We start from the raw sequence: 25,309 nt of genomic DNA, 5'->3' as shown, positions 1-25,309 counted from the left end.
TTTATTGAGCACAACTATCCTTATGTAATGCCAGTGGAGTATCAGTTGGAGCAACCTGGACATACCAGCATGTATGTTCCTATCCTTTCAATGATACAAGAGTTGTTTAAAAACACAGACATTCTTAACAAGATAACTGAAACAAATGCTGCATCTGGTCAATATGCGTCTTGCTCCAATGGCTCTCATTTCCTTGAAAATGAGTTACTGTCAAAAGAGGATCTCATCCTACCACTCCAGCTATATATTGATGATCTTGAAATTTGCAATCCGCTTGGCACATCACGCAAAATTCACAAATTTTGCGCTGTGTATTGGGTCCTCGCTAATGTGCCACCAAAATACAGATCAGCATTACATGCTATACAGCTCGCAATATTGGTAAAAGTGACAGACCTCCGTAAGTATGGATATGCAGCTGTACTTGCTCCATTGCTGCGTGATCTTCATACTCTGGAAAAAGATGGTGTCTTCATCGAAAGAGTTGGTCAGAATGTCAGAGGCACTGTCTTTTGTGTTTCTGCTGACAATTTGGCTGCTCATGGATTAGGTGGCTTTGTAGAGTCATTTAGAGCAGGCCATGTTTGCAGGTTCTGTATGGGCTCAGTTGAACAGTTTCAAGTAACTGAAGTCAGAGAGATGAAGTTTCCTCAGAGAACCAAAGCCAGCCATGACCTACATGTGCAAACTGTTCAAGAAAGTGACACTTTGCGCATCCACTTTGGTGTTAAAGGTGGTTGTGTCTTGCGTGAGTCCCTGAATTACTTCCATACAATCACAGGGTTTCCTCCTGATATACTCCATGATCTTCTGGAAGGTATTGTTCCCATGGAGATTTCTCTTTGTGTTAAAGAGATGATCCGGCTGAAGTACTTCACTTTGGAGTATTTGAACAACAAGATTACATCATTCCCATATCAACACACTGATAAAGTGGATAGACCTCAGCCACTTCCCAAAACGTTTCTTTCTCGAGGAACGATTGGAGGTAATGGACATGAAAATGCAACTCTGCTCCGACTTCTTCCATTGCTTGTTGGCAGTGTAGTGCCAGAGGGTGATGGCGCATGGGCAGTTTTGATGGAGTTGAAAGAGGTGGTAGAATTAGCATTGTGCCCATCATTTACTGATGAAACCGTAGACTATTTTGTGTGCAAAATCAGTGATCATAGACAGGCATTGCTAGAGGTGTTCCCCCAGGTTAGACTCCGTCCTAAACATCATTATGTGGAGCATTATCCCGCTCTAATCAAGTGCTTTGGGCCTCTGCTGCACGTTTGGACCATGCGGTTTGAGGCCAAGCACCGCTTTTTCAAAAGAGTGGTGCATGACGCTCAAAACTTCAAAAATATTTTGAAGACAATGGCAGTCAGACACCAACACATGATGGCATATCATCTTGCTGCACCATCATTTTTCAAGCCAAAAACTCAGGCATCCAGGGTTGACTCTGTTCTGGTTTCAGCTCTACCAGAGGTTGCTCAAATGCACATTAGACAACAAACAAGTAGTGACACAGTCTACAAGACATCAAAAGTGACCATTGATGGTACAGACTATGTTTGTGGAATGTTTCTGTCTGTAGGAGTCAGCGGTGGACTCTCTAAATTTAGCAAAATAGAACAGATCCTCCTTGTGAATCACAACGTGTCTTTTCTGTGTTGTGATTATGACTCCTGGTATGTAGAACATATACGATCCTACGAGCTGTCAACTTCACACACAAGCCTGTCGAGCCACCTGCAGTCTGGTCTGAATGACACACTGCCTCTCTCGGCGTACAAGATAGACGGCTTGCTGCTGCTGACCCCCAAGCGGTTCATTCAAGTGAGACAGAACTGAGTTCAGGTAATAATTGATGGTTCTTTTATTTATCAGTTATAGTGTCTTTATTCACTCTCTGTTGAATTAATTTCTAAACTATATACTATAAGTGGTACTCTTAACAACCTGTTTTTGTCTTTTCATTAGCGCAATGGCTGCTGCATCCCCACAGGCAATGATTTTACGTGTCGTTGAACCAGACCAGGCTCGAAAACTAAAACTCGGCACACGGCCAGCATCTGTTGATGCACTAGTAAAAATTATAAAAGAACAGCTGGAGATCGACATTGACTTTGATTTGCTGTATGAAGATCCGGACTTTGAAGGAAAGCTTACTTCTCTTACAGACATTGACGAATTACCTCAAAAGGCTGTTGTGCACATTTCCCCGTCACAAGACTCCAGCTCTATTGCATCTACTGCTCAACTTTCAGATGTGTCCTCTCCAGAACGTCTCAGCAGGTGGCCTCCAGGTCCTTTTCCTGTTCCCACATTTGCATTTGATGTTGAACTAAAACTTGGGGATGGAAATGCTGAATTTGAGAAAAACGGCACGCACCTTAAGTTGGCAAGAGGCCTAAAACACGACATATTAGAACACCTTGCATCTTCCATATATGGGTTTAAGGCGTACCCAAGTGACAAGGAGATTGCAATGGCTGCTGAGGCTCTTGTTGCCAAACATCACTGCTTGAAGGAAGTTGGATCAGAGACTGGCTGGAATGGCTGGAAAAACAGCATAAAGTTTAAGATGGGCAACTACAGAAACAAGATGAGACAGGCTGGATGTCAGGAGGTCACAGTAAATGCAGGAAAAAGAAGTCTGAGTCATCCTGAAAATGCTTCGCCACATTCCAAGATTAAAAGATCGAAGCGGGCAGAAGTGAACTTCCTCCCCAACTTTCCCCAAGGAAAAGACCCTTTAAGCCTTGAGCATTTGAGGAAGACACTTGTTGAGGAGGTCCAGAAGACTGAAAAGAACATGCTGCTCATTAGGATGATGATGGACACCACATTTGCCCTACGCCGACAGACCATAATTATGTCCTGCCCACCCGTGAACGAGCTCATGGACCTCTGGCCTGCCCTCAGAATAGAGTCTGAGGTAATATGGATCATCTCTCTTTAAGTGAAAATTGTGATTCTTATTCATTTGACCGCTATTGTCGGCTTAATAAATGTGTGCTAGATTCTTCAAATTGAATGTTTTTTTATTTGTTGCTGTTATTTCAATGTAGTTGTATGCAGAGTTCCAGAGGATAACCAATCAGAACCTGCCCAACCGATTCTATGCTGAGCTTGACCGCCATCTTCCACGACTAATGACTTTATTTAGACAGAAGGCATCAAGAACTGGAAAGACAGCAGATGCTCTGGCTGAAATTTTAAAAATCCACGATGAACAGGTAAATAGATTATTACACACTTCATAGGTTGAACCGGTGGAACTTCGAACAGGTTCAATGACTCAAATGAGCTTTGTGAATTTTGCAATTAGTCCACTTTGTGTTTGACATTTGTCTGATTGCATTAAAGATGTGAACAGGTTATTTGTGGCCATATGTTCTGAATGGATTATTTTAAATGTACAAATGTGTTTTTATCTGAATAGGAAAACCAGGACATACACACCAAACGTACGACTGTTCTCCACGGCCTTCCTGTCTATCTGTGCGAGGATGTATCTGGATTCTTCAGAACCTGCACAGTGAGTCTTCTTAAGTCACTAACAGATTCTACGTGTGCATGATGTAAACAGTTCATCAAAATACTAATATCTTTTAGGACTTACCTTTGTTTAGTCTACCCATACACTTTTCGGGTATAGTCTGTTTTCGCCTCACTACAAAGGAACTGTATTGGCAAGTGAGAAGATGTTCAGTAAAACATGTTCCTGTAAATGTCCTTTAGCTTGGTTTCAGTCTCTCACCACTTTTATTCTCTGGTAATTTGGTTGATTTGTGTGTGCAGAACATGGATCTTATGTTGTTCCCCTCTTACAATGAGACACAGGTCTCCCTTGTAAAAGAGGCCTTGGTTTTCATTGGGACTTGGTTAAGGAAAGATACATTATGTCATCTGTGCTGTTCCATGTGTTAGTTTGTGATTGGTATCTCTTTTTCATTCATTCAGGACGAGTCTGATGAGCCAGAGCTTGATGGGGTTGCAGTGGGCCTCCTTACTGTCACCAGTGACAATAACACAAGTGCAGTTCACTACCACCCTGTGAAAATCTCTGTGATTATTGAAAGTGCTGTCATGGTTAGTCTCCCCAGACTTGGCGATGCCTTCCTGGTAGTCTTTGGATTCATGTATGCACTACACCTCAGCTACCCCAAAGCACTTACCAAGACTTTTGAGTTCATTCAAAAGATCTTACTTGGCCTAGAAAGTGGCAAACTGTCACCGAAGTTGCAGACCCTCAAGAATGTTTTGATGACCTAGAAACGGAAGGCTGCAGCGGTATACCATGATAAAAGGTTCAACATTTTCAAGTTAAAAGGTCTATGATCACGTCTTGCAGCTTTGCAATGCAGCGCCATCATGTGATCTGTTCATGTATGTTATTGTGTTGTGTATTATGGAGGAAAAAAAGGCAGAGGTCATGGTTCTCGGGTAGTTATCTTTGTGCAGATACATATCTTTTTTAATTCTTTTATGCATCATGTACGTGTTTCCTGTTAATGTCAATTTATCAACAATATTTAACCCACTATAGCGGTAAAGATCATCATTATCTTTAAAACGTAAAGATACAATTTATTTTGGAAGTTTAACTTTGGTTGCAAAGTTGAAATGTTTTATTTGTTGTGCCCATATCCATTCAAATAATTAAAATGATCAGCCACTATAAAGATGGAAGTTTTTCTTTTTTCCCTGAAAATTTTCTGAAACAGTTCTGTTGTATTTAATCCAAAATGCTGCACTATATACTCAGGAAGCCAAAAGCAGTGTTTTTTCGCTATAACAAAAAATGTTGGTATTGTTTTATGTCACCAGCTCTAAGTTTAAGCTCTACAATTTATTAAAGTATATTTTCAAATTATTTATTTTAATATTGCAGTGTGCTAAATGTGAGTGCAAGAAAATACTGTTCAATAGATAGATGTTCATGACTTAAATTTTGAGTTTGGTAAACTCAATGTAATTGAGGCAATCAATTGCCACAAAAAAATTAAGTTTCGAGTCTTATCTTTTTAAGTAAACAAATTCAAAACATTTGACTAATGTGAACTCGAAAACATTGAGTTTGGTTAACATGAAATGGTGTGGTTGTGTACTTTATTTTTTTAAGTTCTGTGAACTTATTCCAGTGGTTTGAAAACTTGAACATTTTAAGTACTAATAACTGAAAATAATTGAGTTGAGCTAAATTAACACTTTTATTTAAGCAGTAATCAAAAGGTACAAGTAGCAAGTCGTCAAACTTTTTAAGTTCTGCAAAATCAAATTAAAAAGTTCATTAACTCAAAAAATTTGAGGCAATATATTGCCTCAAATTTTTTGAGTTCTACTAACTTATTCGGGTTTACAGTGCAGATGGAAACTTCCTACGGGGGCCCAGAACTCCAGGTGTGAAGACTTAAAAGGCCTCGAGGTGCCTGATCTGGAGGATAATCAGAACCGAACATGGACTCCTCACACAGAATATCTGTATCACCAACACCTCGGCAAACCACTCTGGGGACGCCAGGTGAAGACTTGCAACACGAGAGATGTAGGCGGTATGGTTTATTTGTTGCAATATGCTCCTTCCCCCACGCTAAAGTCACATAACTGAAGAATCTTGCTTGTGTGTGTGTGTGTGTGTATGTGTGTGTGTTTGAAGCCCAGAGTATTATCGATGGGCTGGATTTGGCTGCAAGGCAGAAACCAACTTCGAACGCTTCGGAGTCGAAGTGGCGGGATTTAGCAGAGAGGGATGATGGGAGGTTTGGATGAAGAGAGAGAGACTGGTGGGTTTATGTTTCATTTTCACGAGCAAGCGGAGAGCTTCACCGAAGCCGGCGTCCCAAAGAGTGAGGACAGGACGAGTGCAGGTCTGTTGGAATGGTTGAAACAGAACGGAAATTAAAATGTTAAAATCAATATTCGATTGTGGGAACAAAACAACACCATGACTAACAAGTCAATCACTTTTTAGTGGAAAGGAGTTATTCCGCCCCATAGATCAGAGTTCAATGAGGATAACTCATTCGTTTTCATGACAAATACACGTTCAAACTTTTTTTCCAGTACATTGGAATATCCTAGATATAAAGTGCATTAGTCGACCATAACATGCATTTTTTCCTAAATTTTATTTGCATTTTAAAACTTTTTTCTGTCATGTGGTGACGTAGATAAATAGAGATGAGAAGCCTATTCACTTTGTAAACATTGTTTTTAAAGGTGCTATATCAAGAAAGTAATTATTATTATAATTATATCACTTTCCTCATCCCATGAATCTGAAATGACCTCGAGATGGTCTTCATCTTCAGACACGTCCTCATTGTTTCTCCTGTCGTGATCAAGGATGTGCTCCAGAGCCTCCAGGGCTGTAATCCTTTTGTTTCCTCAAAAATATTATCTGTATTTCTCGCAAACAGGTAAGGTAGTTAGAGAGAGAGATTGCATCTCAGTCAGTCAGTCTATTATAAATCCTACAGTAGCATATTTATTTGGAGAGACATGAAAGAAACCCTTACTTTAGTGTTACCAGCCCAATACATGTGTATTTAGAGGGAAAGTGAGAAGATAACATTGTTTACTCTGGAAAGTGTGGTTCATGTAGGGTGATGGCCTGACTCTTTTGTTTGAAGTGTATATACTTGATATATGGAGCAAAACTATTTTTCACGTTGCCCAAAACGCGTGAGTTTACTCGCTCGACCGTTCACCGTGTTCTCGCCATAAGCGTTGAGACGCTCCGCGAGCGGCGGGGCTTATCTCCGTGTCTCGTCTCCGTAAAGACCGTTATCATCTCCTTCATCCACCAGAATATCTAACCACTAGTTCTGCTTTATATTTGTCATGGATATCTCACACACGAACACCCTCGTGTTTGGGTTGATGACATCACCCATAGGCTCACTCAGCTCGGTCACTTTCACCGATGAAGTTACTGTTACGTCTGAAAGACTTCCGCTTCCAGCGCTACGTGAGCGGAACTCAAGAGCTGATTGGCCCGAGTTACGAGATGACCGCCTCAAAGTTGAAATATTTCAACTAGGGGCGAAACTTGCGCCGCTGAAAACGCGTCGGCCACATCAGGGCTCCAGACAAACTTTTTTTACTAGGAGCACAGTGGCCCCTAACTTAAAATGTTAGGGGCGCAAGCAGAACATTTAGGGCCGCACACTATAAATCGACTTGCAAAGTTTTCCCATCATTTTTACTGTATTACTGATAAATAATTTGACAATATACAATCTTATAAACTTGTGCAATAGTTTTAATAACATACACCAGTTATACAGCTTAAAATACAAAATGAATATTTATGCTCTACTGACAACAACAGAACAAGTTGTAGACATAGCTTGTGTATTAACACTTCCTACAAAAGATCACCCCTTGGTGGGGGATAAGGTGCCTGTGTTGGCCAGCCCTTGTAATTAGGCCTCCTTGTACATTGAGCCTGATTGAGCCACATGTCAACAGCCTCTTTGGCATCAAAATCATCGATGTTCGGTCCCTCCATACTAATTCTGATTAAGTCCTCAACAGTGTCCACATGAAGAGACCCCCTGACATCTGACTTAATCCTCTTCTGGGCAGAGAATCCTCTCTCGCACACAGCAGAAGACACTGGGAGTGCAAGCATCATGTGTACAAGATGTAGGATGTTCTACAAAGAATAGAATAATAGTTTAGGTTTCAGTCAATCAAAAAGTCATATGCCAATTAAATTAATGAGAATATCATATTTACTTTGTAGTCGGAGCAGAACAGCATTTTGGTCAACATCATCCAACATCATGGGAGTGGAGCTGCACTTTCATTGCACAGGTCGCGGCACATTTTATGTTTCAGACTGGTGTTGTGTTTGATCAGCGTGTCGTGTTCTAATTGTGTCATGCCAGTCTTTTCAGCAAATTTCGTATTCCCTGCATGTTGTGGGAATCGACAGCAGAATTTACAGTTCATTGAATTGGTCTCCCTGAAATACCTCAGCCAGGTGAACTCGCGCAGCCACTCATCGCGAAAGCTGAATGTCCTGCCTTTTTTTAGCCACGACCGTTTCCTCACAATCTGAGTCGGACTCATTCTCGGGATTTGTCTTCTCTATATCATTAGGTTTAGGAAGAAAGTACGAACTGATAGTCCGCTTCGCCATTGTCCATTGTTTACAGGAGACACCGCTATGTAAAATCTTTGGATTCGCGTGATAACTCCCAAGACCCGCCTCTTTTCACACATTAGCCTATAACCGTAGTCATCCCCCCCCCCCCCCCTTCCCGCTGTCAATCGGGAGTCTGGGGTAATTTTATCGATGCGACAAAAAAAATGTAAATTCACCCTTTAAAGGCTTTTGCATATGACACATACCCATGTGTTACATCAAAAATTCCAGAACAATCTCAGCTCTCTGTACAATGAGCCATAATTGTTCTCAGGTACAAGTGGAAAGAGAAAATATGGCACTAAAGCTGAAAATTGAAGTTCGATCTTTAAAAATTCTTCATATCTCTTCTGAAAACACACCTTTACTCATGTGGACCAACTGTTTTGGTGTTTGAACTTGGTTGACCAAAGGTCATAGGTTCACAAAAGCAGTGAAATATCTGAATACAATGGTAGATACATGTAATTAAATGTCTAAAACCAAATTTTGTATTATCGATTTTTGAGTAGAAATTATGTGGTCTGTCACACCATTCACCAAGATGATAAAAATGGGACTGAGAAATGACTTCATATAGCAGATAAAGCTTCATGGGGTGTGTGCAAATAAAAAATGACCATTACATTTTTTTTTCTTAAAATAAATATGTATATACATAAAAAATTGAAATAAATATTCTACATAATATACATGTTGAGAAATAGAAAACAGAACACAACTATTGACAGACTATTTACAATATGGCTTCACTCTAATAACACCATGTCATTGTGTCATGCAGGTAGGGCTGCAGGCTGCGCGGCAGGGGCTGGTGAATCCTCTCTGTAAAATACAATACTTAGCCCAGCGGCATAGTAAAAAATACGAAACCAATTGTTCAAATTGTTCTAAAAGCACCAAAATTGGCGCACATGTAGATTAATACATTCTGAACAATTTTGGATATGGAGGCATTCAAGATTCTCCCCGTAGCACATTTGGCGGACATTTTTTGAAAATGGCCGCTATTTACCATTAGCGTCATTGAATATGTACCATAATTTGTCTTTTTGTGGATGCTAGAGGTGATAAGTGTGCTAGAGGTGATAAGTAGTGTACAATTACACATACTTGTGTGCTTACCAAATAAAATGGCTACCATTTTACAAGAAAAATGAATTTTACTTTGCAGCGGCAGCGGTGGTGGCAGTGATGGCGGCTGCAGTAATAGTATAGTGTTGATAGTCATGGTACTTGTAGTAGTAGCTTGTGGTAACATGGTGGTGTTTTGTGTCTTTGCAGGTGAGGCTTTGATAACCATTCAACTGGTGGTGGATTACAGCAGCAGCAGCAGCACCACCTGACATCAGAGACGCGTTGTTCCAGACTGCAGCCATGGCAAAGAAGTTCCAACTGGTCGATACTTTTGAGCAACGTACTCCCACAACACCTCCTGAGACAAACTGGAAGCTGTGTCTTGTATGTCAAGAGGAGACAACAGTCACTTGTGTGCCCAGTACTGTCTAAACGCCGAGACCCTGGGAGTGGATACACGACAATGGCTGCAAACTTGGTCAAGTTTGATGAACTAGGAAAACTGCCAAGAACTGTTCAGTTACAGAGACTAGATGAAGGACAAGGTGTTGAGGCGACAATGGTTGCCCACCAGGCCAAGTGGCATAAAACATGTATGCTCCAATACAATAACACAATGCTACAAAGAGCAGAGAAGAGACTCATCGCAAGCAGCTCAGCATTTGGTAGTACTGACAATGTCCCAGGCAAGCGCCAGAACACACTCTTCAGAAGCCACTACCAGCGGCACCTCCTGCTTTTTCTGTGGAAAGTCTGGCACAGAGACCCTACATGAAGTAGCAACCTTCCAGGTGGACACACGCGTACGGAAGTGTGCAGCGCAAGTTGGGGACAATGAACTCATGGCCAGGCTCAGCATGGGTGATATGGTGGCTCTGGAGGCCAAGTACCATTCCAAGTGTTTGTTGACATGGGAAGAAATCTGCCTGGGCAACATGGAACACGCTGCCAGAACTCACTGATGCCCTGCTGAGTCTGGCAAATGCACCCACAAGCATCCAAGAGGATACAATGCATGTCATCGAGAGGTTTGTAATACTCCTGTATGACCGCACAAGCAAATGCAAGGACGTCAACAAGGCGAGAAAGAAGCTCTTTGCAAAGAAGAGCTCTGTTCAGAACATCCCGCCAACTTACGCTGCTCTGGAGCAGCATGTGAAGAGATCTGCCCTTCAGGGTGGTCATGTCTGGGGCCAGGCATTGGTACCAGAGCCCGTGCTCCCTCCACCAACAGACTGGGGCTGGCATCGGAGTGATGATGGGCCCTACACACCACTCTGGACCACACTCCCTGAGGCATCCAAGACCTGCTATGAGCTGGTGTCTTGCGGATGCAAGAAAGGCTGCAGAAACCGCTGCAAGTGCAAGAAGGCTTCACTGCAATGCACGGGTCTGTGTTTCTGTGAAGGCGAATGCCAGTAGAATTAGGACAGACAACTTGCTAGCCAACATTATGATCTGTAGACATTCATAATCCTGGTGACCAGATTTGAAAAGTTCAGAATCATAATTAACATAGTGTGGCAAAATCTACGTTATTGTATTACATGTATGTACTGCAGGATTACACAATACTGAAAGTTATTGTATTGGCAACTGTTTATTGTGTCCTCTTCTTGAAGCCACTTAGATTTGTTCATTTATATTAGATCTATCCATAAATGTATAACTGTAAGTACTGTGCCTAGAGACTGGGCTTTTGGTCGACTATATAACTACAATCTGACCATACTGTAAACTCGCCGTACTCTGTGTATTATTTTGACTACCATTCCATTGCAATTTTGCCAGCAATTTGAAATAAAAAGCAACTTGAGCAATTAAAGTGTGTTCCTGAAATCATGTACTGGTTATTAGAGGTATTATGTCATTGAGTATTGGAATCTTCATCAAATGTCCACTTTTTCCACAAAATGGCGGCCAGTTTGGGGGCCATTTTTGAGAAGATTCATCTAAATATATGTTAAACACTTATTGATGTTAATTCTGATGTAAAAAAAAGGAATTTTGGCCCATCTAGCACCATACTAACGACACATAATGAAGTCTATGTAATGACGCTAATGGTAAATGGCGGCCATTTTGAACAATGGCCGCCATATCTTCCACAGGGCTAATCTTGAATGCCTCCATATCCAAAAATGTTTAGAATGTATTAATCTACATGTGTGCCAATTTTGGTGCTTTTAGAACAATTTGAACAATTGGTCTGCTATGCCGCAGGACTAACTAGTCAGCACAGCGCAGACGTAACCGACATCGTGACGGGACACGTAGGTCTAACAGACACGGTAAAACAGACACGTAACACACACGTAACGATTAGTAAAGACACTTACTCGGGTCCAAGTGGATCTCTTCTGGCTGTGTGTCCCTTCTCGTGGCTCTGGAGCTCCTCCGCGGAGGCTCCGCCCTCCGCGCTGCTCGCCAAAGTCGCTGCAGCTGCTTCCTTGTTGTGAAGTCCGTCCTCGCCGTGTTCTCTGGTTTCTCTGACTGACAGGTTGCTAATGAGCCTCACCTGTGTGGTGGGTAGGTCCTTTGTGATTTATTGAGTGTTCATTGGTTGGTTTTTTTCAAAATGTTGACAGAAAAAACGTCTTGACAAATCATGGTGAAAGGTTTCGTGTGATGAGTACTTTCCATGCCGCGTCACCCGACACGTCCATGCCATATTTTTCTCTGAATGCGGAGGAGCAGACGGAAGGAAGGAGACGGAAGAGGAAACCCTACTGATTAATCCAGTCGTTTAAATTTATTTCTGCTCCGTATTTTCGTGGAGAAAAAAAATAATAAAAAAACGGAAACAGTGAAATACCGGTGCTAAACCGGTACTTTTAACGAGTAAATTTGATTTGAATGCTTGTACACATAGTATGTTATGCATTGTATGAATGTATTCAGTGGATACCTCCATCTTTACTTGTAAACAGAATTTCTTCAAAGCCCCTCATTTGCATATTCCAGAACACTGTGATGTCACAGACTGTGACCTCATCAGGCCATTCATCAAAGCCACTGAATTTACAGATCTAGAACACTGTGTCCTTTCCCTCATATTTACTCCAGCTTTTCAGCAACACGCACTAAAGTTATTAGAAAGGTCTTCAGCCATCTTCAGTTATAATGGGCAACATATTTGGAAAACTCTTCAAAGCTGAGAAGTTCATCGTCCCTGGAGAAGTGAAAAGAGAAGAAACGGGAGATGAGGAAAGCCTACAGAGGGGGGAAAGTGGGCAACTGGACCCCATTCACAGTGACAATAATTTTCTGTCCAACTCTGGGGACATTTGTGTCGTCCCTGGAGGTGTGAAGGGAAAACAAACGGATAATGGGGAAATACCACAAAGGAGGAGAAGCAGGAGACTGGACCCCATCTCCTGTGATAATGATTTGCTGTCCACCTCAGAGGACAATAGTGTCATCCCTGGAGGAGTGAAGAGAAAACGTACGGAAGACGGGGAAATCCAACAGAGTAAGAAGCGCAAGAGACTGGAACCCATCCCCTGTGACACTGAGTCGGCGTCCACTTTAAAAACCATTAGTGAGTCGACGTCCACTTTCGAGGCCATTCGTTTCATCCCTGGAGGAGTGAAGAGAAAACTTACGGAAGATGGGGAAATCCCACAGAGTAAGAAGCGCAAGAGACTGGAACCCATCCCCTGTGACACTGAGTTGCCATCCACTTCAAAGGACAATAGTGTCATCCCTGGAGGAGTGAAGAGAAAATGTACGGAAGATGGAGAAATCCCACAGAGTAAGAAGCACAAGAGACTGGAACCCATCCCCTGTGACACTGAGTCGGCGTCCACTTTAAAGACCATTAGTGAGTCGACGTCCACTTTAGAGGCCATTCGTTTCATCCCTGGAGGAGTGAAGAGAAAATTTACGGAATATGGGGAAATCCCACAGAGTAAGAAGTGCAGGAGACTGGAACCCATCCCCTGTGACACTGAGTTGCCATCCTCCTCAGAGGACACCGAAAGTAGAAACTCACCCGATTCAGTCATCTTTAAGGCCAAGTACCAGCAGGTGCAGAAACTTGGCCAAGGAGGATATGGATGCGTGTTTGCTGGCTACCGCAAAGTGGATAATCTGCCTGTTGCAATCAAGCGTATCTACATAGACACCAAACTCCACCTTCACCTTGACGGTAAAGGGAACCAGATCCCTATGGAGGTTGCCATCCTAAGTAAACTAGCGGCTGAATCGGAGTGGCATTCAGCACCCATTAAGCTACTGGACTGGTACATTGTCGACCCGGAGCTGATCCTGGTGCTGGAGAGACCAATGCCGGCCGTAGACCTCGGCAACTACATTGAAACCAAAGGAGGCTACTTGAAGGAACCGGAAGCCAAGATTATAATTAAGCAGTTGGTGGATGCAGCAATTGACCTCGAGCAGAAACACATATTCCACCGGGACATTAAGGTGGAAAATCTCCTTATTGAGACCTGCATGACGTTGCCGCGAGTTCGCCTCATCGACTTCGGTGTGAGCTGCTTCTACAACGAAGGAGACACCTTTAGCCAGTTGTACGGTACTTACACTCCCCCAGAATGGCATACTCGGAAGGAATACCAAGCCGGACCCGTGTCAGTATTCCAGATTGGGCTGGTCCTGTTCTTCCTGCGACAAAAAGTGACATATAAAGAGGGCATGTCCTTTTTGGAGCTGAGTAAGACCCCTTGGCTTTCCAAAGATGGCAAAGATTTCATTGAGGCGTGCTTATGTCCGGATCCGGATATTCGTATCACTCTGGACCAGCTGAAGAATCACCCGTGGCTGAGAGCCATGTTTTGTTAGCAAGGCTGGGGGCCACAGGGGAGCAGAGTCGAGAAGAGCTTGTCAGATAAAACAAAAGTCTTTACTTCAGGCAGGTAAATCGCTGATAAACTTACGGACAGACCTAGGGCTCGGCTCTCAGCTCCCCGTCGGCGCCCCAGCTGATCCCTGCTCCCCGTGTCCCGGTGACCGTTCCCTGCTCCCCATCGGTGCCCCAACCGATCCCTGCTCGGCGTGTCCTGTCCGCCGATCCCTGCTCCCCGTGTCCCGTCGGCGCCCTGACGGCTCCCTGCTCCCGTGTCCCGTCGGCTCCCTGGCGGCTCCCTGCTCCCCGTGTCCCGTTGGCGCCCTGGCGGCTCCCTGCTCCCCGTATCCCGTCGGCGCCCTGCTCCCCGTGTCCCGTCGGCGCCCTGGCGGCTCCCTGCTCCCCGTGTCCCGTCGGCGCCCTGGCGGCTCCCTGCTCCCCGAGTCCCGTCGGCCGATCCCTACTCCCCGTGTCCCTTCCGCCGATCCCTGCTCCCCGTGTCTCGTCGGCCGATCCCTGCTCCCCGTGTCCCGTCGGCGGCCCGGCTGATCCCTGCATTCCGTGTCCCGTCGGCCGATCCCTGCTCCCCGTGTCCCGTCGGCCGATCCCTGCTCCCCCTGTCCCGTCGATCACTGCTCCCTGTGTCCCGTTCGCCGATCCCTGCTGCCCGTGTCCTGTTCCCGCCCCAGCGGATGTCTGCTCCCCGTGTCCCGTTGGCGCCCTGGCGGCTCCCTGCTCCCCGTGTCCTGGCGGCTCCCTGCTCCCCGTGTCCCGTCGGCGCCCTGGCGGCTCCCTGCTCCTCGAGTCCCGTCGGCCGATCCCTACTCCCCGTGTCCCTTCCGCCGCCGATCCCTGCTCCCCGTGTCCCGGGACACGGGGAGCAGGCATCCGCCGGGGCGCCAACGGGACATGGGGAGCAGGGATCGGCCGGGGCGCCGACGGGGAGCAGGGATTGGCGGAATGGACACGGGGAGTAGTTCCGTCGGCCGATCCCTACTCCCCGTGTCCCCTTCCGCCAGGCGTCTACCGCTATATATATGTATGTATATGTTTATATATATATATATTAGTGCTGTGAAAAATAACGCGTTAACTCAGTTAATTCAATTACAGGTTTAACTAGTTGTTGTTTTTTTACGCATTTAACGCATGCGCAGAATGAGCTTCCAATCCGTCTGTTGTTGGTCGTCGGTACGAAAAAAAAGTCACTTGCAAAATGAGCTTCCAATACACCACTTCAATCTGAACTATGTCCGCTCTCATGCAGACGGTCTGTTCATCGGTAATGATCCTTCCGCAGGTTCACCTACGGAAACCTTGTTACGGCTTTTACTTCCTGTAGATCAGGGGTCTCAACACGTCGATCGCGACCTGCCAGTCGATCGCGGCGTAGTGTTGGTAGATCGCATGACATTAAAAAGATTGGCCCGCCCCCTGACATGTTCTCTAAAGCACGTCTTTGTTCTTTTATTAAACTAAACGTCTGTTGTTGATCGTATCTCCACAGCAGCATGTCATTTCTGTCTCTTCGCGTTGCGTTAACACTTATCGATCTCCGTCTCGCGCGCCACAGAGCTCCGTGCGCGCATCGGGACCGAGCAAAAAAAAAGTCACTTGTCAATCTGTCCCCGTGTCCGGGCCGGTGAGGTTTCAGCTTTGCAGCGGTCCGCCGTCCCTTTCATCACGGCCCAGTTCATGAAGAAAACCCACACAGTCAGTTTGCCTCAGCAGCTGCTAGAGGAAGACTAGAGGCCTTTAGATTGTATCATGGTGGAGTTAATGGTTGACAAACAAGAGAAAAATGTTCTGTTTAACCCTCCTGTTACCTTTACATTTACTAACATATTTTACCCTCGGGGTCAATTTGACCCCAGCAATTAAAACCTCCAGAAAATTATTAGAATTAATATTGCTTCCCAAGTTTAAGTGTGAGGTACTTTATGTTTGTTTGTTGACTACCTAAATAGCCCTTTAAATAAATAAAAAGTTGATATTTCTTATATGTTTGACACAGTGAAAAACAGCCTGGGGTCAAATTGACCCCAAAGAACACCGACATTAAACATTGAATGGGGTCAAATTGACCCGAAAGGTAACAGGAGGGTTAAACATTCTGTTTAGGATGAAGATGTATTAATGTTCCATATGGAAGAAAACTGCTAAATAACTGCTGAGTTGCAGCACCATTGTGTAGAAGAATGTATAAATGTATATATCCGTCTTTTGTCATAAATCTCTATGTTCTCACAAAATATACCGAGAATATCGGTAATATGTGATTAATCATGATTAATCCACAAAAACCTGTGATTAACCCGATTAAAAAATTGTATCGTTTCACAGCCCTAATATATATGTATGTATATATATATATATATTACGGCTGTCAGCGTTAATCTATGCGATTAATTTGGCCGCGATTAACGCACTAAAATATTTTAACGCAACTTTGTTTACTTCCGGTGTGCGTTGACGTTTTTGTACTCCTCTGAGTGTCAAGCCGCGGCAGTGTGTGAATTATTTTTCCGCGAAAATACGGAGCAGAAATGAATTTAAACTCCTGGATTAATCAGGAGGGTTTCCTCCTCCGCCTCCTTCCTCCCGTCTGCTCCTCCGATTCACAGAGAGACATAGGGCGACGTGTCGGGTGACGCGGCGCAGAAAGAACTCGTCACACGAAATCTTTCACCATGATTTGTCAATCCATTTGTCTGTCAACATTTTGCGAAAAAAACAACCAATAAATCACAAAGGACCGACCCACCACACAGGTGAAGCTCATTAGCAACCTGTCAGTCAGAGAAGCGAGAGAACACCACGCGAGGACAATTGTGCCTCATTATATAGAGAGCTAAGATTGTTCTTGAATGTTTGATGTATAACACGTGGGTATGTGTCATATTCAAAAGCCTTTAAAAGGTGAATTTAAATTTTTTTGTAAAATCGAGAAAATGATCCCAGACTCCAGACCAGGGGTCGGTAACCTATGACTCGCGAGCCATATATGGCTCTTCCGGTGACGGCATATGGCTCCCAGACAATTGTGAGTAAAAAAAAATAATAACTCCGCCCGCCCACCTGTAATTTTTTCTATCGTGCCAGATTACAGCAGAAGTAATTTAAGGTCCTTTTCTTAAAGACGTCTTTGTTCTTTTATTAAACTAAACGTCTATTATTGATCGCATCTACAGCAGCATGTCATTTTGTCTCTACTGTTAAGAGAGACGCGTACGTTAACCGATTCGGTCGCCTCGGGTGGGAGACGGAAAGAAAAGTCACGCCGCAGTCTTCTCGTGTAGGGGAAACCGGGGGAGGAGAGGAGCGGGGAGGGGGGGGAACGAGACGGGAGAGGAGAGATGGAGAGGAGGGGGGGAAAGGTTTGAGGTGCGAGTCGGCTCACACCGGGTACTTTATTGAGGGAAATAATCGTGCTCTAAGGACAGACGTGTAGCAAACTGTCGTAAAAGCACGTCGGCGGCGCCCAGGCGCAGCGCGTCACCGCGCGCTGCTAACCTGTCGCACTGGAGAGGACGCGGGTCCACGGGTCACGATGCCCGTCCTCTCTTCTGACGACGGCCCCGGTCACGGTATCCTCGCCTTACGCTTCGAGGGGGAGAGGGAAACTCGAGCGAGGGCGAAGACCGAGTTAAGGGGAAAGGAGGCGGAGATCAGTAACTCCCTCTATATGATTCTGCGATCGTTCGGGCCTGACTGTACCCACCCTGTCTACGTTGATGAGTGAACGCTGGCGCGTTTAGCTGCCGCTGCTCTCCGGTTGTTTTATATTTTTAAAGTTTTCTACGATTTTTTGCACAGTTTGCAGCAGACCACCTACTTCTGGCGAACTAGTCTCTATCCTGGGCTTACTGTCAAGCCGTTTAGTTTAGTTAGAATTGTGTTTACAGCGAGTTTGTCGTCCTACCTACCCGAACGCTGACAGCTACGCTGCTCGGTGAACATCTGTCCGTGGATCATGTGGATCTACAAGCTTGCTGTGAGCTTTGTGCTCCTGTGGACTGTCCTGTCCTTCGTAATACTCCCAGTCTCACCCCTGATCCACTACTTGAGTGCGGAGCTCCTCCAATTCAGATTCCACCGATCTGATCCTCCGCCTACACTATACCACTTCCCGGACACCGCTCGCCACCCCCGCCGGAGGTACATTCACCGCGGAGCGGGACGATACCACCGCATCGATAACTCCACTGCCATTAACTCATTCTGGTCCTCAACCCGCCGCCACCCTCCGAGAAACACCCGCAGGAAGGTGGACCACAGCACGTTAGCCAGCCTAGCCAGGTCGGCTAACGTTAGCTTTACCAACCAACACTCCGACGTCAACTTTGGATTGTTCAACATCCGTTCCCTCTCAGGCAAGGGACAACTACTCCAAGACCTCCTCCTTGACCACAAGTTGGACTTTCTCTGCCTGACTGAGACGTGGCAAACCCTGACGACTTCTCTCAGCTGAACGAGTCTGTTCCACCTGGGTTTGTTTACACCGCACACCCCCGTCTCACCGGAAGAGGAGGAGGTCTCGCGATACTTCACCGCGAGACTTGGAAGGTCTCATCAGTATCATTGCCAGTATCCCAGACATTCGAATCTGTGGCTCTACAACTGAATGGTCCTACTCCAACCGTTTTAGTCAATATTTACCGCCCACCCAAACCAAATAAGGACTTCATCAATGAATTCACCACACTTCTCACACATCTGTTCACTGTCTCCCAACATAATTCTGTTGGGCGATCTGAATATTCACATGGACAACACTAATCATCCCCTCACTAAGGACTTCACTTTTTGCTTGGACAGTTTTGGTCTCCTACAACATATTCACTTCCCCACCCACTCTAAAGGTCACATTTTGGACTTGGTCTGTTGCTCTGGTCTCACTCCCCTCAACTGTTCTGCTGTCGATCTCCCTATCTCCGACCACATGCTTATTTTATTTAATTTAAGTTTAACATTATCCAAATTCAAACAGTTACGTGTCATATCCTTTCGCAACATCTCAAACATTAATCTAGCTGACCTCACAACAGGCATTGACAGTTTCCCCATCATCACCCCCTCACACACCTCGGACCATCTGGTTAATCTTTACAATGATAGTCTCCATACTCCATACAATGATAGTCTCCTGGGCGTCTCCATCGACAGCCGACTGAACTGGAAGGCCAACATCAACGCTGTGTACAAGAAGGGGATGAGTCGACTCTTTTTCCTGAGAAAGCTTCGATCCTTCAACGTGTGCAGCAAGATGCTGGAGTTATTCTACCAGTCGGTTGTGGCCAGTGTGCTGCACTTTGCCATTGTCTGCTGGGGGAGCAGCATCGGAGCCGGTGACACCAGCTGTCTTAACAAACTGGTTAGGAAGGCTGGCTCCATCATCGGCTGCCAGCTGGAGCACCTGGAACAGGTGGTGGAGAGGAGGTCGTTGAAGAAACTGGTGTCCATATTGGACAACCCGGACCACCCTCTCCACCACCTCCTACAGGGACAGAGGAGTACTTTCTCCAGACGTCTCCTCACGCTCCGCTGCCACAAGGAGAGATACAGGAGAACATTCCTGCCGACGGCTATGAGGCTCTACAACAGTTCACCTCTTGCCAGATCACCCTAACCCTTCTTATATTTTGTGTTTTTTTATTATTTATTCTTGTGTGTTGCTGCTACTGACTCGACAAATTTCCCCTTGGGGATTAATAAAGTATATATCTATCTATCTATCTATCTCTGCTGAACTCACTTGCTCCGCTCAAAACCCGGACTGTCTCGTTCCCCCACTCTGCCCCCTGGTTCTCCCCTCACCTCCGCCAGTTGAAAGCCAAAGGACGTCAGTTGGAGAGGCTTTCCACCAAAACCGGACTCACTATTCATAAACAGATGCACCATGCCCACATCCTCCTGTACAAAGATGCCCTCTCCTCAGCCAAATCACAATACTTTACAAACAAAATCACTGCTGGTGCTGGGAACACCAGGACCCTTTTCTCTGTGGTCAATAATTCATTCCGCCCCCCTGATTCCCTTCCCCCTCACTTCTACTCCACTGAACACTGTAACTCCCTAATGTCATTTTTTTAACACTAAAATAGCTGCCATCCATCAGCAACTGACCCCTCATACGTCCTGTTGTCCTTCTACTTTTATTCCCCCCCCCCTCTCTGTACCTCTATCCTGCTTCCAACTCCCCTCTGCCATCGTTTTATCAAAACTCATCCAGACTTCCAAGCCATCCACCTGCCAACTCTACCCCCTCCCATCCTCCCTGGTCATAACCTCCCTCCCCTCTCTGCTACCCCTGATAACAGCCATCATCCACTCCTCCCTCACCTCTGGTTCTGTCCCATCACCTCTCAAATCTGCTGCTGTTACTCCAATACTCAAGAAACCTGGTTTAGACCCCAACATTTTTAATAACCTCCGTCCCATTTCCAACCTACCATTTCTCTCTAAAATCCTAGAAAAAACAGTGGCATCTCAGATTCAGACTCACCTCTCCAACAATAACCTATATGAACAGTTCCAGTCCGGTTTTCGCCCCCGTCACAGCACAGAAACAGCCCTCATCAAAATCTCAAATGACCTCCTCATGGCAGCGGACTCTGGACTATTATCAATCCTCATCCTCCTCGATCTGAGCGCCGCCTTCGACACCATCTCCCACTCCATCCTCCTTGATCGACTAGCCTCCATTGGAATTTCAGACACACCCCTTTCATGGTTTCACTCATATCTCTCTGGCCGTACTCAGTTCATTCAGTTAAAATCATTCACATCACACCCCTCCCCCCTCTCCTCCGGTGTTCCCCAGGGCTCTGTCCTTGGTCCTATCCTGTTTATCATCTACCTCCTCCCACTTGGACTCATTTTCCGCAAACATAACATTCAATTCCACTGTTACGCGGACGACACCCAACTCTATGTTTCCTCCAAACCCTCTTCCACGTTCCCGCCCCCTCCCTCTGTGCCTGTTTACAGGAAATCAAAGACTGGTTCACCTCAAACTTCCTCAAATTGAACAGCAATAAAACCGAGGTTGTCCTCATTGGCTCCAAGTCCACTCTCACCAAGCATCCCAGTTTCACCCTTACAATAGACAACTCCTCGGTCTCCCCTCCCTCAGGCGAAGAGTCTGGGTGTCGTCCTCGACAGCACACTGTCATTCCACACTCACATCAACACCACCATCCGGTCTGCCTACTTCCACCTCTGAAATATCAACCGCCTCCGCCCTTCACTCACACCCAACAGCACCGCAATCCTGGTCCACTCTCTTGTCACCTCCCGCTTGGATTATTGCAATTCCCTCCTCTTTGGTCTCCCCCAGAAACTCCTCCATAAGCTCCAACTGGTCCAGAACGCTGCTGCCCGCATCATCACCAAAACCCCTTCCATCTGTCACATCACCCTGTTCTACAACAACTCCACTGGCTTCCCATCAAACACCGCATTGACTTTAAGATCCTGCTCCATGCATTCAAGGCCATCCACAACCTCGCCCCTCCATACCTGTCTCACCTCCTCCAAATCAACATCCCCACCCGGTCTCTCAGGTCTGCCTCCTCCATCAACCTGACTGTCCCCCCAGCTCGTTTGTCCACCATGGGGTCACGAGCCTTCAGCCGCTCTGCCCCTCGCCTATGGAACTCTCTCCCCCCTGACATCAGAAACATTGACTCTATCACTTTATTCAAAACTCACCTCAAAACTCACCTTTTCAGGCAGGCCTATGGCTGACCTGTTCCCCTCTTGGTTGCTCTGCTGCAGACTGTTCTGCTTTTTAACTGTTTTGCTTTTTAACTGTTCTGCTTTTTAATTGTGTCCATTTTTAAATATGTTGTACGGCGACCTTGAGTGCCTTGAAAGGCGCCTTATAAAATTAATGTATTATTATTATTATTATTATGAGCGACGCGCGTGCACCTCGACAGTGGTTGCTGTTTGGCTCGGCGCGCGACACCCCTAGATGATGTCAGATCGATCTCCGCGGAGAGAAACGCTGTGTATTCAATTATCTGGTCTCCTCCCAGCCCGATCGAGGGTACAAGGCTCGTAGAGCGGCTGGCGGGACACTTATTAATATTCTTATTCTTAGGACAAACTCCGCGACGAGGACTCGGTGTTACGAGTCCCTCTCTTGGTCCCAGAACCAACCACGGCTCGGCCGAGAGACGGAGGTCTACCGGCTGCAGCGATATCTCTCTTTAGTACAAAATGTCAGTTACCAGTGTGTGAGGAATCAGTATGTGCCCTGAGTAACTGGGGTCAGTGGGTGTAGCCGTGCAGATGTCGCTCAGACTCACCTCGGGGGCGGCGGGGGTCCGCTCTCGGGTCTCCGCCTTTGGTCTCCTCGGGTGGGTCGACAGGTGAAGAAATAGGGCTCTCAAAAAAGTAGGTCCACGAACCGAATGTAAAGTTTAAGACTGCAAGGCAGCCAAGTAGTGCATTCATTTTGTCAGTTTAAGTTTCGCGGGTATCGCAAGCAGATTTGCGTACGTCACTCCCGGCTTAATTTCGCGGGTGCCGTGAACAGATTTGCGTCCGTCACTTCCGCCAAGTGGTTAACGTAAGTGTTCCATTTGATACAGCACTTATCAGCCACGGAGTGCACTACAGATGTCAGTGCACTGTATTGCAGTGTACTTCGTAAAGTGTCCGGTAGTAGACACAGCCATTGTGTCCCCTGATGGACGCGACCTTGTTCTTTAGGTCACTACCGGGTGAGGCTCTCCAGCGCCTCGATAACTATGTGGGAACTCGCATCAGCCGGTCGGACCGTTGCCGTGGTGAGGATCAAAAGTCTTGACAAGCAGGAGCTTGAACATGAAGAGAGTCCTGCTCTCATCTGTTCATGAGGGGGCTTGAGTTTTTTCGGTGTGTGTGTGTGTGTGGTAGCTGTTTTCTAAAAGAGATAGATGCACATAAAATGATGCTAGCTGATGAAGGAGAGAGAGTACAAGAGATAGAATTATGCAAATACATTTTAAAAAATTAGTGAGAAGTGAGCCAGTAGCGAGAGTTGAAAACAAAGAGGACGAGAGGAGTGAAAGAGAAACGGACACCGAGGAGGTCGCTTTGAGTTTTAGGTCAATTTCCTGTTTCCTAATTGTTTTACTTTCCTTTACTACATGATGCTCAGTCCTGACTGCAGGACATCAACGTGACTCTAGAGCGGGATAAACCCGATCCAGACCAGAGGAGGTCGCTCCATTTCGGCTTTTGAGAAGCAAGGAGATCAAAATAGAAATATATTTTCTTTTAACAAGTAAAATCTCATCAGGATTTCTAAAATAGGGTTTCTCTTTTCTCTTGTCACAACTAAGCTAGTGTCTTGTGGTGGGGGGAATGTCGTTGGTAAAAAACAGCCAAGAGAAGAATTTATTTGAAATTATTTATAAAGAATTTGATAATCAAGTTGGCAAAATCCTTCATAACTATAAATATAACAATTTAAAATGAATATTGTATTTTTAGGTTTTCCCAAAGGATGTTGAGCAATATGTGAAACTACTTTCTGCTTTAAAAAACAAAACAAGAAAGTATAAAGACGCATAATATCTGAATGTTTTATAATATTGTTGTCAAGTGTGATATACATCCAGCTCCTTCATTTAAAAAGAAAAAAAAGCCAGCCGCTGTATGTATTATTTTGGAAATAAGGGAGCACTGAAGACCCATTTTGACCCAGGAAAAACCCTGCTGTGTGAGCGGATGTGTCGGCGCGCATCACGGCAGACAGAGCGATGCGACCCGAGATGTGTTAACGGGGGGGGGGGGGGGGGGTGAGCGATTACATATATCTCTTGTTCTGCCTGTTTTGTGATATACATGCCTAAAAGGCGCCTAATATTTCTAGACTGAAATAATATCGGCATTATAATTATTATAACAATGATGATTGTTTTAGTTGCCTATTTTGTGGAGCCCCCTCAGGACGTGGTGCCCTACGCGCAGCGCGTAGTGCGCTATGGGAGCGGCGGCGCTGATCACAACTCTGATCAAAACATAAACTAATACTACAAGAGGGCGCCCCATTTGACATCGTTTTGTTTGGCGGTCAGAAAAATAGGTCAGATAAAAGAATAACACGTAATTTAAATCATAAATATGTTTATATTAATTTTAAACTTTTCAAAATTGAAAATTAAAAACATTTTATTCATTTATTGTAAATGACCTCTCGCGGCCCACCTGCGGCCCACAGTTTGGGAATCGCTGCTCTAGGCTTTAGTACTTTCTGTAATAACAGGGCTGAGCAAAAATACCTGACAGCTTCCAAAAAATCTTCTCCCATTTCTCCAGCGCTCCACCTCTTCCACATGAGGAGAATGTTTCTAGTCAGATTGCTAGATATTCTCCGTCTTTATGTTGTTTCTTTCCTCAGAGCTCTCTTGGCCCCTGTAGGCTTTATGGTTTGATGAGGAACACTTTCTTGGTTTCAGGCAATGTATAATTTGAAAAGTCCCTCTAGATAGTTTGAACACTAACACACTCGTCAATGCGATAGATTTCTGGATACTGACGTTTACATGGTGCAGGGATGACTTTCGGTAAACATTTCCGCCTTTTTCCTCTTTAGAAATGCAAAAAAAACTAAATGAGTCATTACTGACTGACCTGTTTAAGAGTTACATTATGAGGCAATTCATACGGCATACGATTTGAAAAATGATAATGTAATGGATCCAACATTATTATTATAATAAATACAGCAACTGTAATACCTAGTCTGTTTAACATTGAATGTGTTCGCAAACCATTATATTACTTTAAAATCTACCGTATAGCATACAACCCTTAGGTGACAGTTTCCTGTGGACACATTTCACAAACTAATGCAGTCTAATACATCAGCCCTGCAATAAATCATACGTATTGAAACTTATAATGTTCTATTTTTCAAGTTTTTTTTATTTTGAGTGAGATTTGGTTACTGGTTACCGGTGGCTGCACGCATGAGCTTCAAAACATTGGTTCTGGCGTACCGTGCTCTAAACGGATCGGGCCCCGTCTACATCCGGGATATGGTCACACCGTACACCCCGGCACGTTCGCTCCGCTCGGCAACAGCCAATCGACTTGTGACTCCTGCACCTCGAGCTAATCACTCTACATCCAGACTGTTTGCTGTCCTGGCTCCTCAGTGGTGGAACGAGCTCCCCACTGACATCAGGACAGCAGAAAGTCTCTACATCTTCCGCCTGAGACTGAAAACACATCTTTTCCGACTATATCTGGATTAAAACACAGATTTGCATTTC

At 45.2% G+C, this 25,309-nt stretch overlaps 1 protein-coding gene and 1 long non-coding RNA gene across 2 annotated transcripts; both read left to right on the top strand.

Annotated features, from left to right (window-relative positions):
* Window positions 1-3,018: 3,018 nt before the first annotated feature.
* LOC130201947 (uncharacterized) lies at window positions 3,019-4,072 on the top strand. Its single transcript, XR_008833274.1, has 3 exons — window positions 3,019-3,230; window positions 3,437-3,532; window positions 3,958-4,072. It is a non-coding gene; the product is annotated as an uncharacterized LOC130201947 (long non-coding RNA).
* Window positions 4,073-12,352: 8,280 nt separating this feature from the next.
* LOC130201645 (serine/threonine-protein kinase pim-2-like) lies at window positions 12,353-14,032 on the top strand. Its single transcript, XM_056426728.1, has 3 exons — window positions 12,353-12,533; window positions 12,636-13,016; window positions 13,233-14,032. The coding sequence occupies exons 1-3, from the start codon at window positions 12,353-12,355 to the stop codon at window positions 14,030-14,032; spliced, it is 1,362 nt and encodes a 453-aa protein (XP_056282703.1).
* The last annotated feature ends 11,277 nt before the right edge of the window (window positions 14,033-25,309 follow it).

This window comes from Pseudoliparis swirei, chromosome 11, assembly GCF_029220125.1.
Source record: "Pseudoliparis swirei isolate HS2019 ecotype Mariana Trench chromosome 11, NWPU_hadal_v1, whole genome shotgun sequence".
NCBI lineage: Eukaryota > Metazoa > Chordata > Actinopteri > Perciformes > Liparidae > Pseudoliparis > Pseudoliparis swirei.
The sequence above is the reverse complement of the archived record's forward strand: the minus strand, read 5'-3'. Positions and strand labels throughout refer to the sequence as shown.

What these genes read in the sequence shown, in the direction of transcription:
- LOC130201645 (XM_056426728.1), top strand. Translation starts at nt 12,353, where the DNA reads ATGGGCAACATATTTGGAAAACTCTTCAAAGCTGAGAAGTTCATCGTC. An exon ending in CATTTGTGTCGTCCCTGGAG is followed by an intron (nt 12,534 to 12,635) that starts GTGTGAAGGGAA and finishes TGTCCACCTCAG; the next exon opens with AGGACAATAGTGTCATCCCT. An exon ending in GAGACTGGAACCCATCCCCT is followed by an intron (nt 13,017 to 13,232) that starts GTGACACTGAGT and finishes CACCCGATTCAG; the next exon opens with TCATCTTTAAGGCCAAGTAC.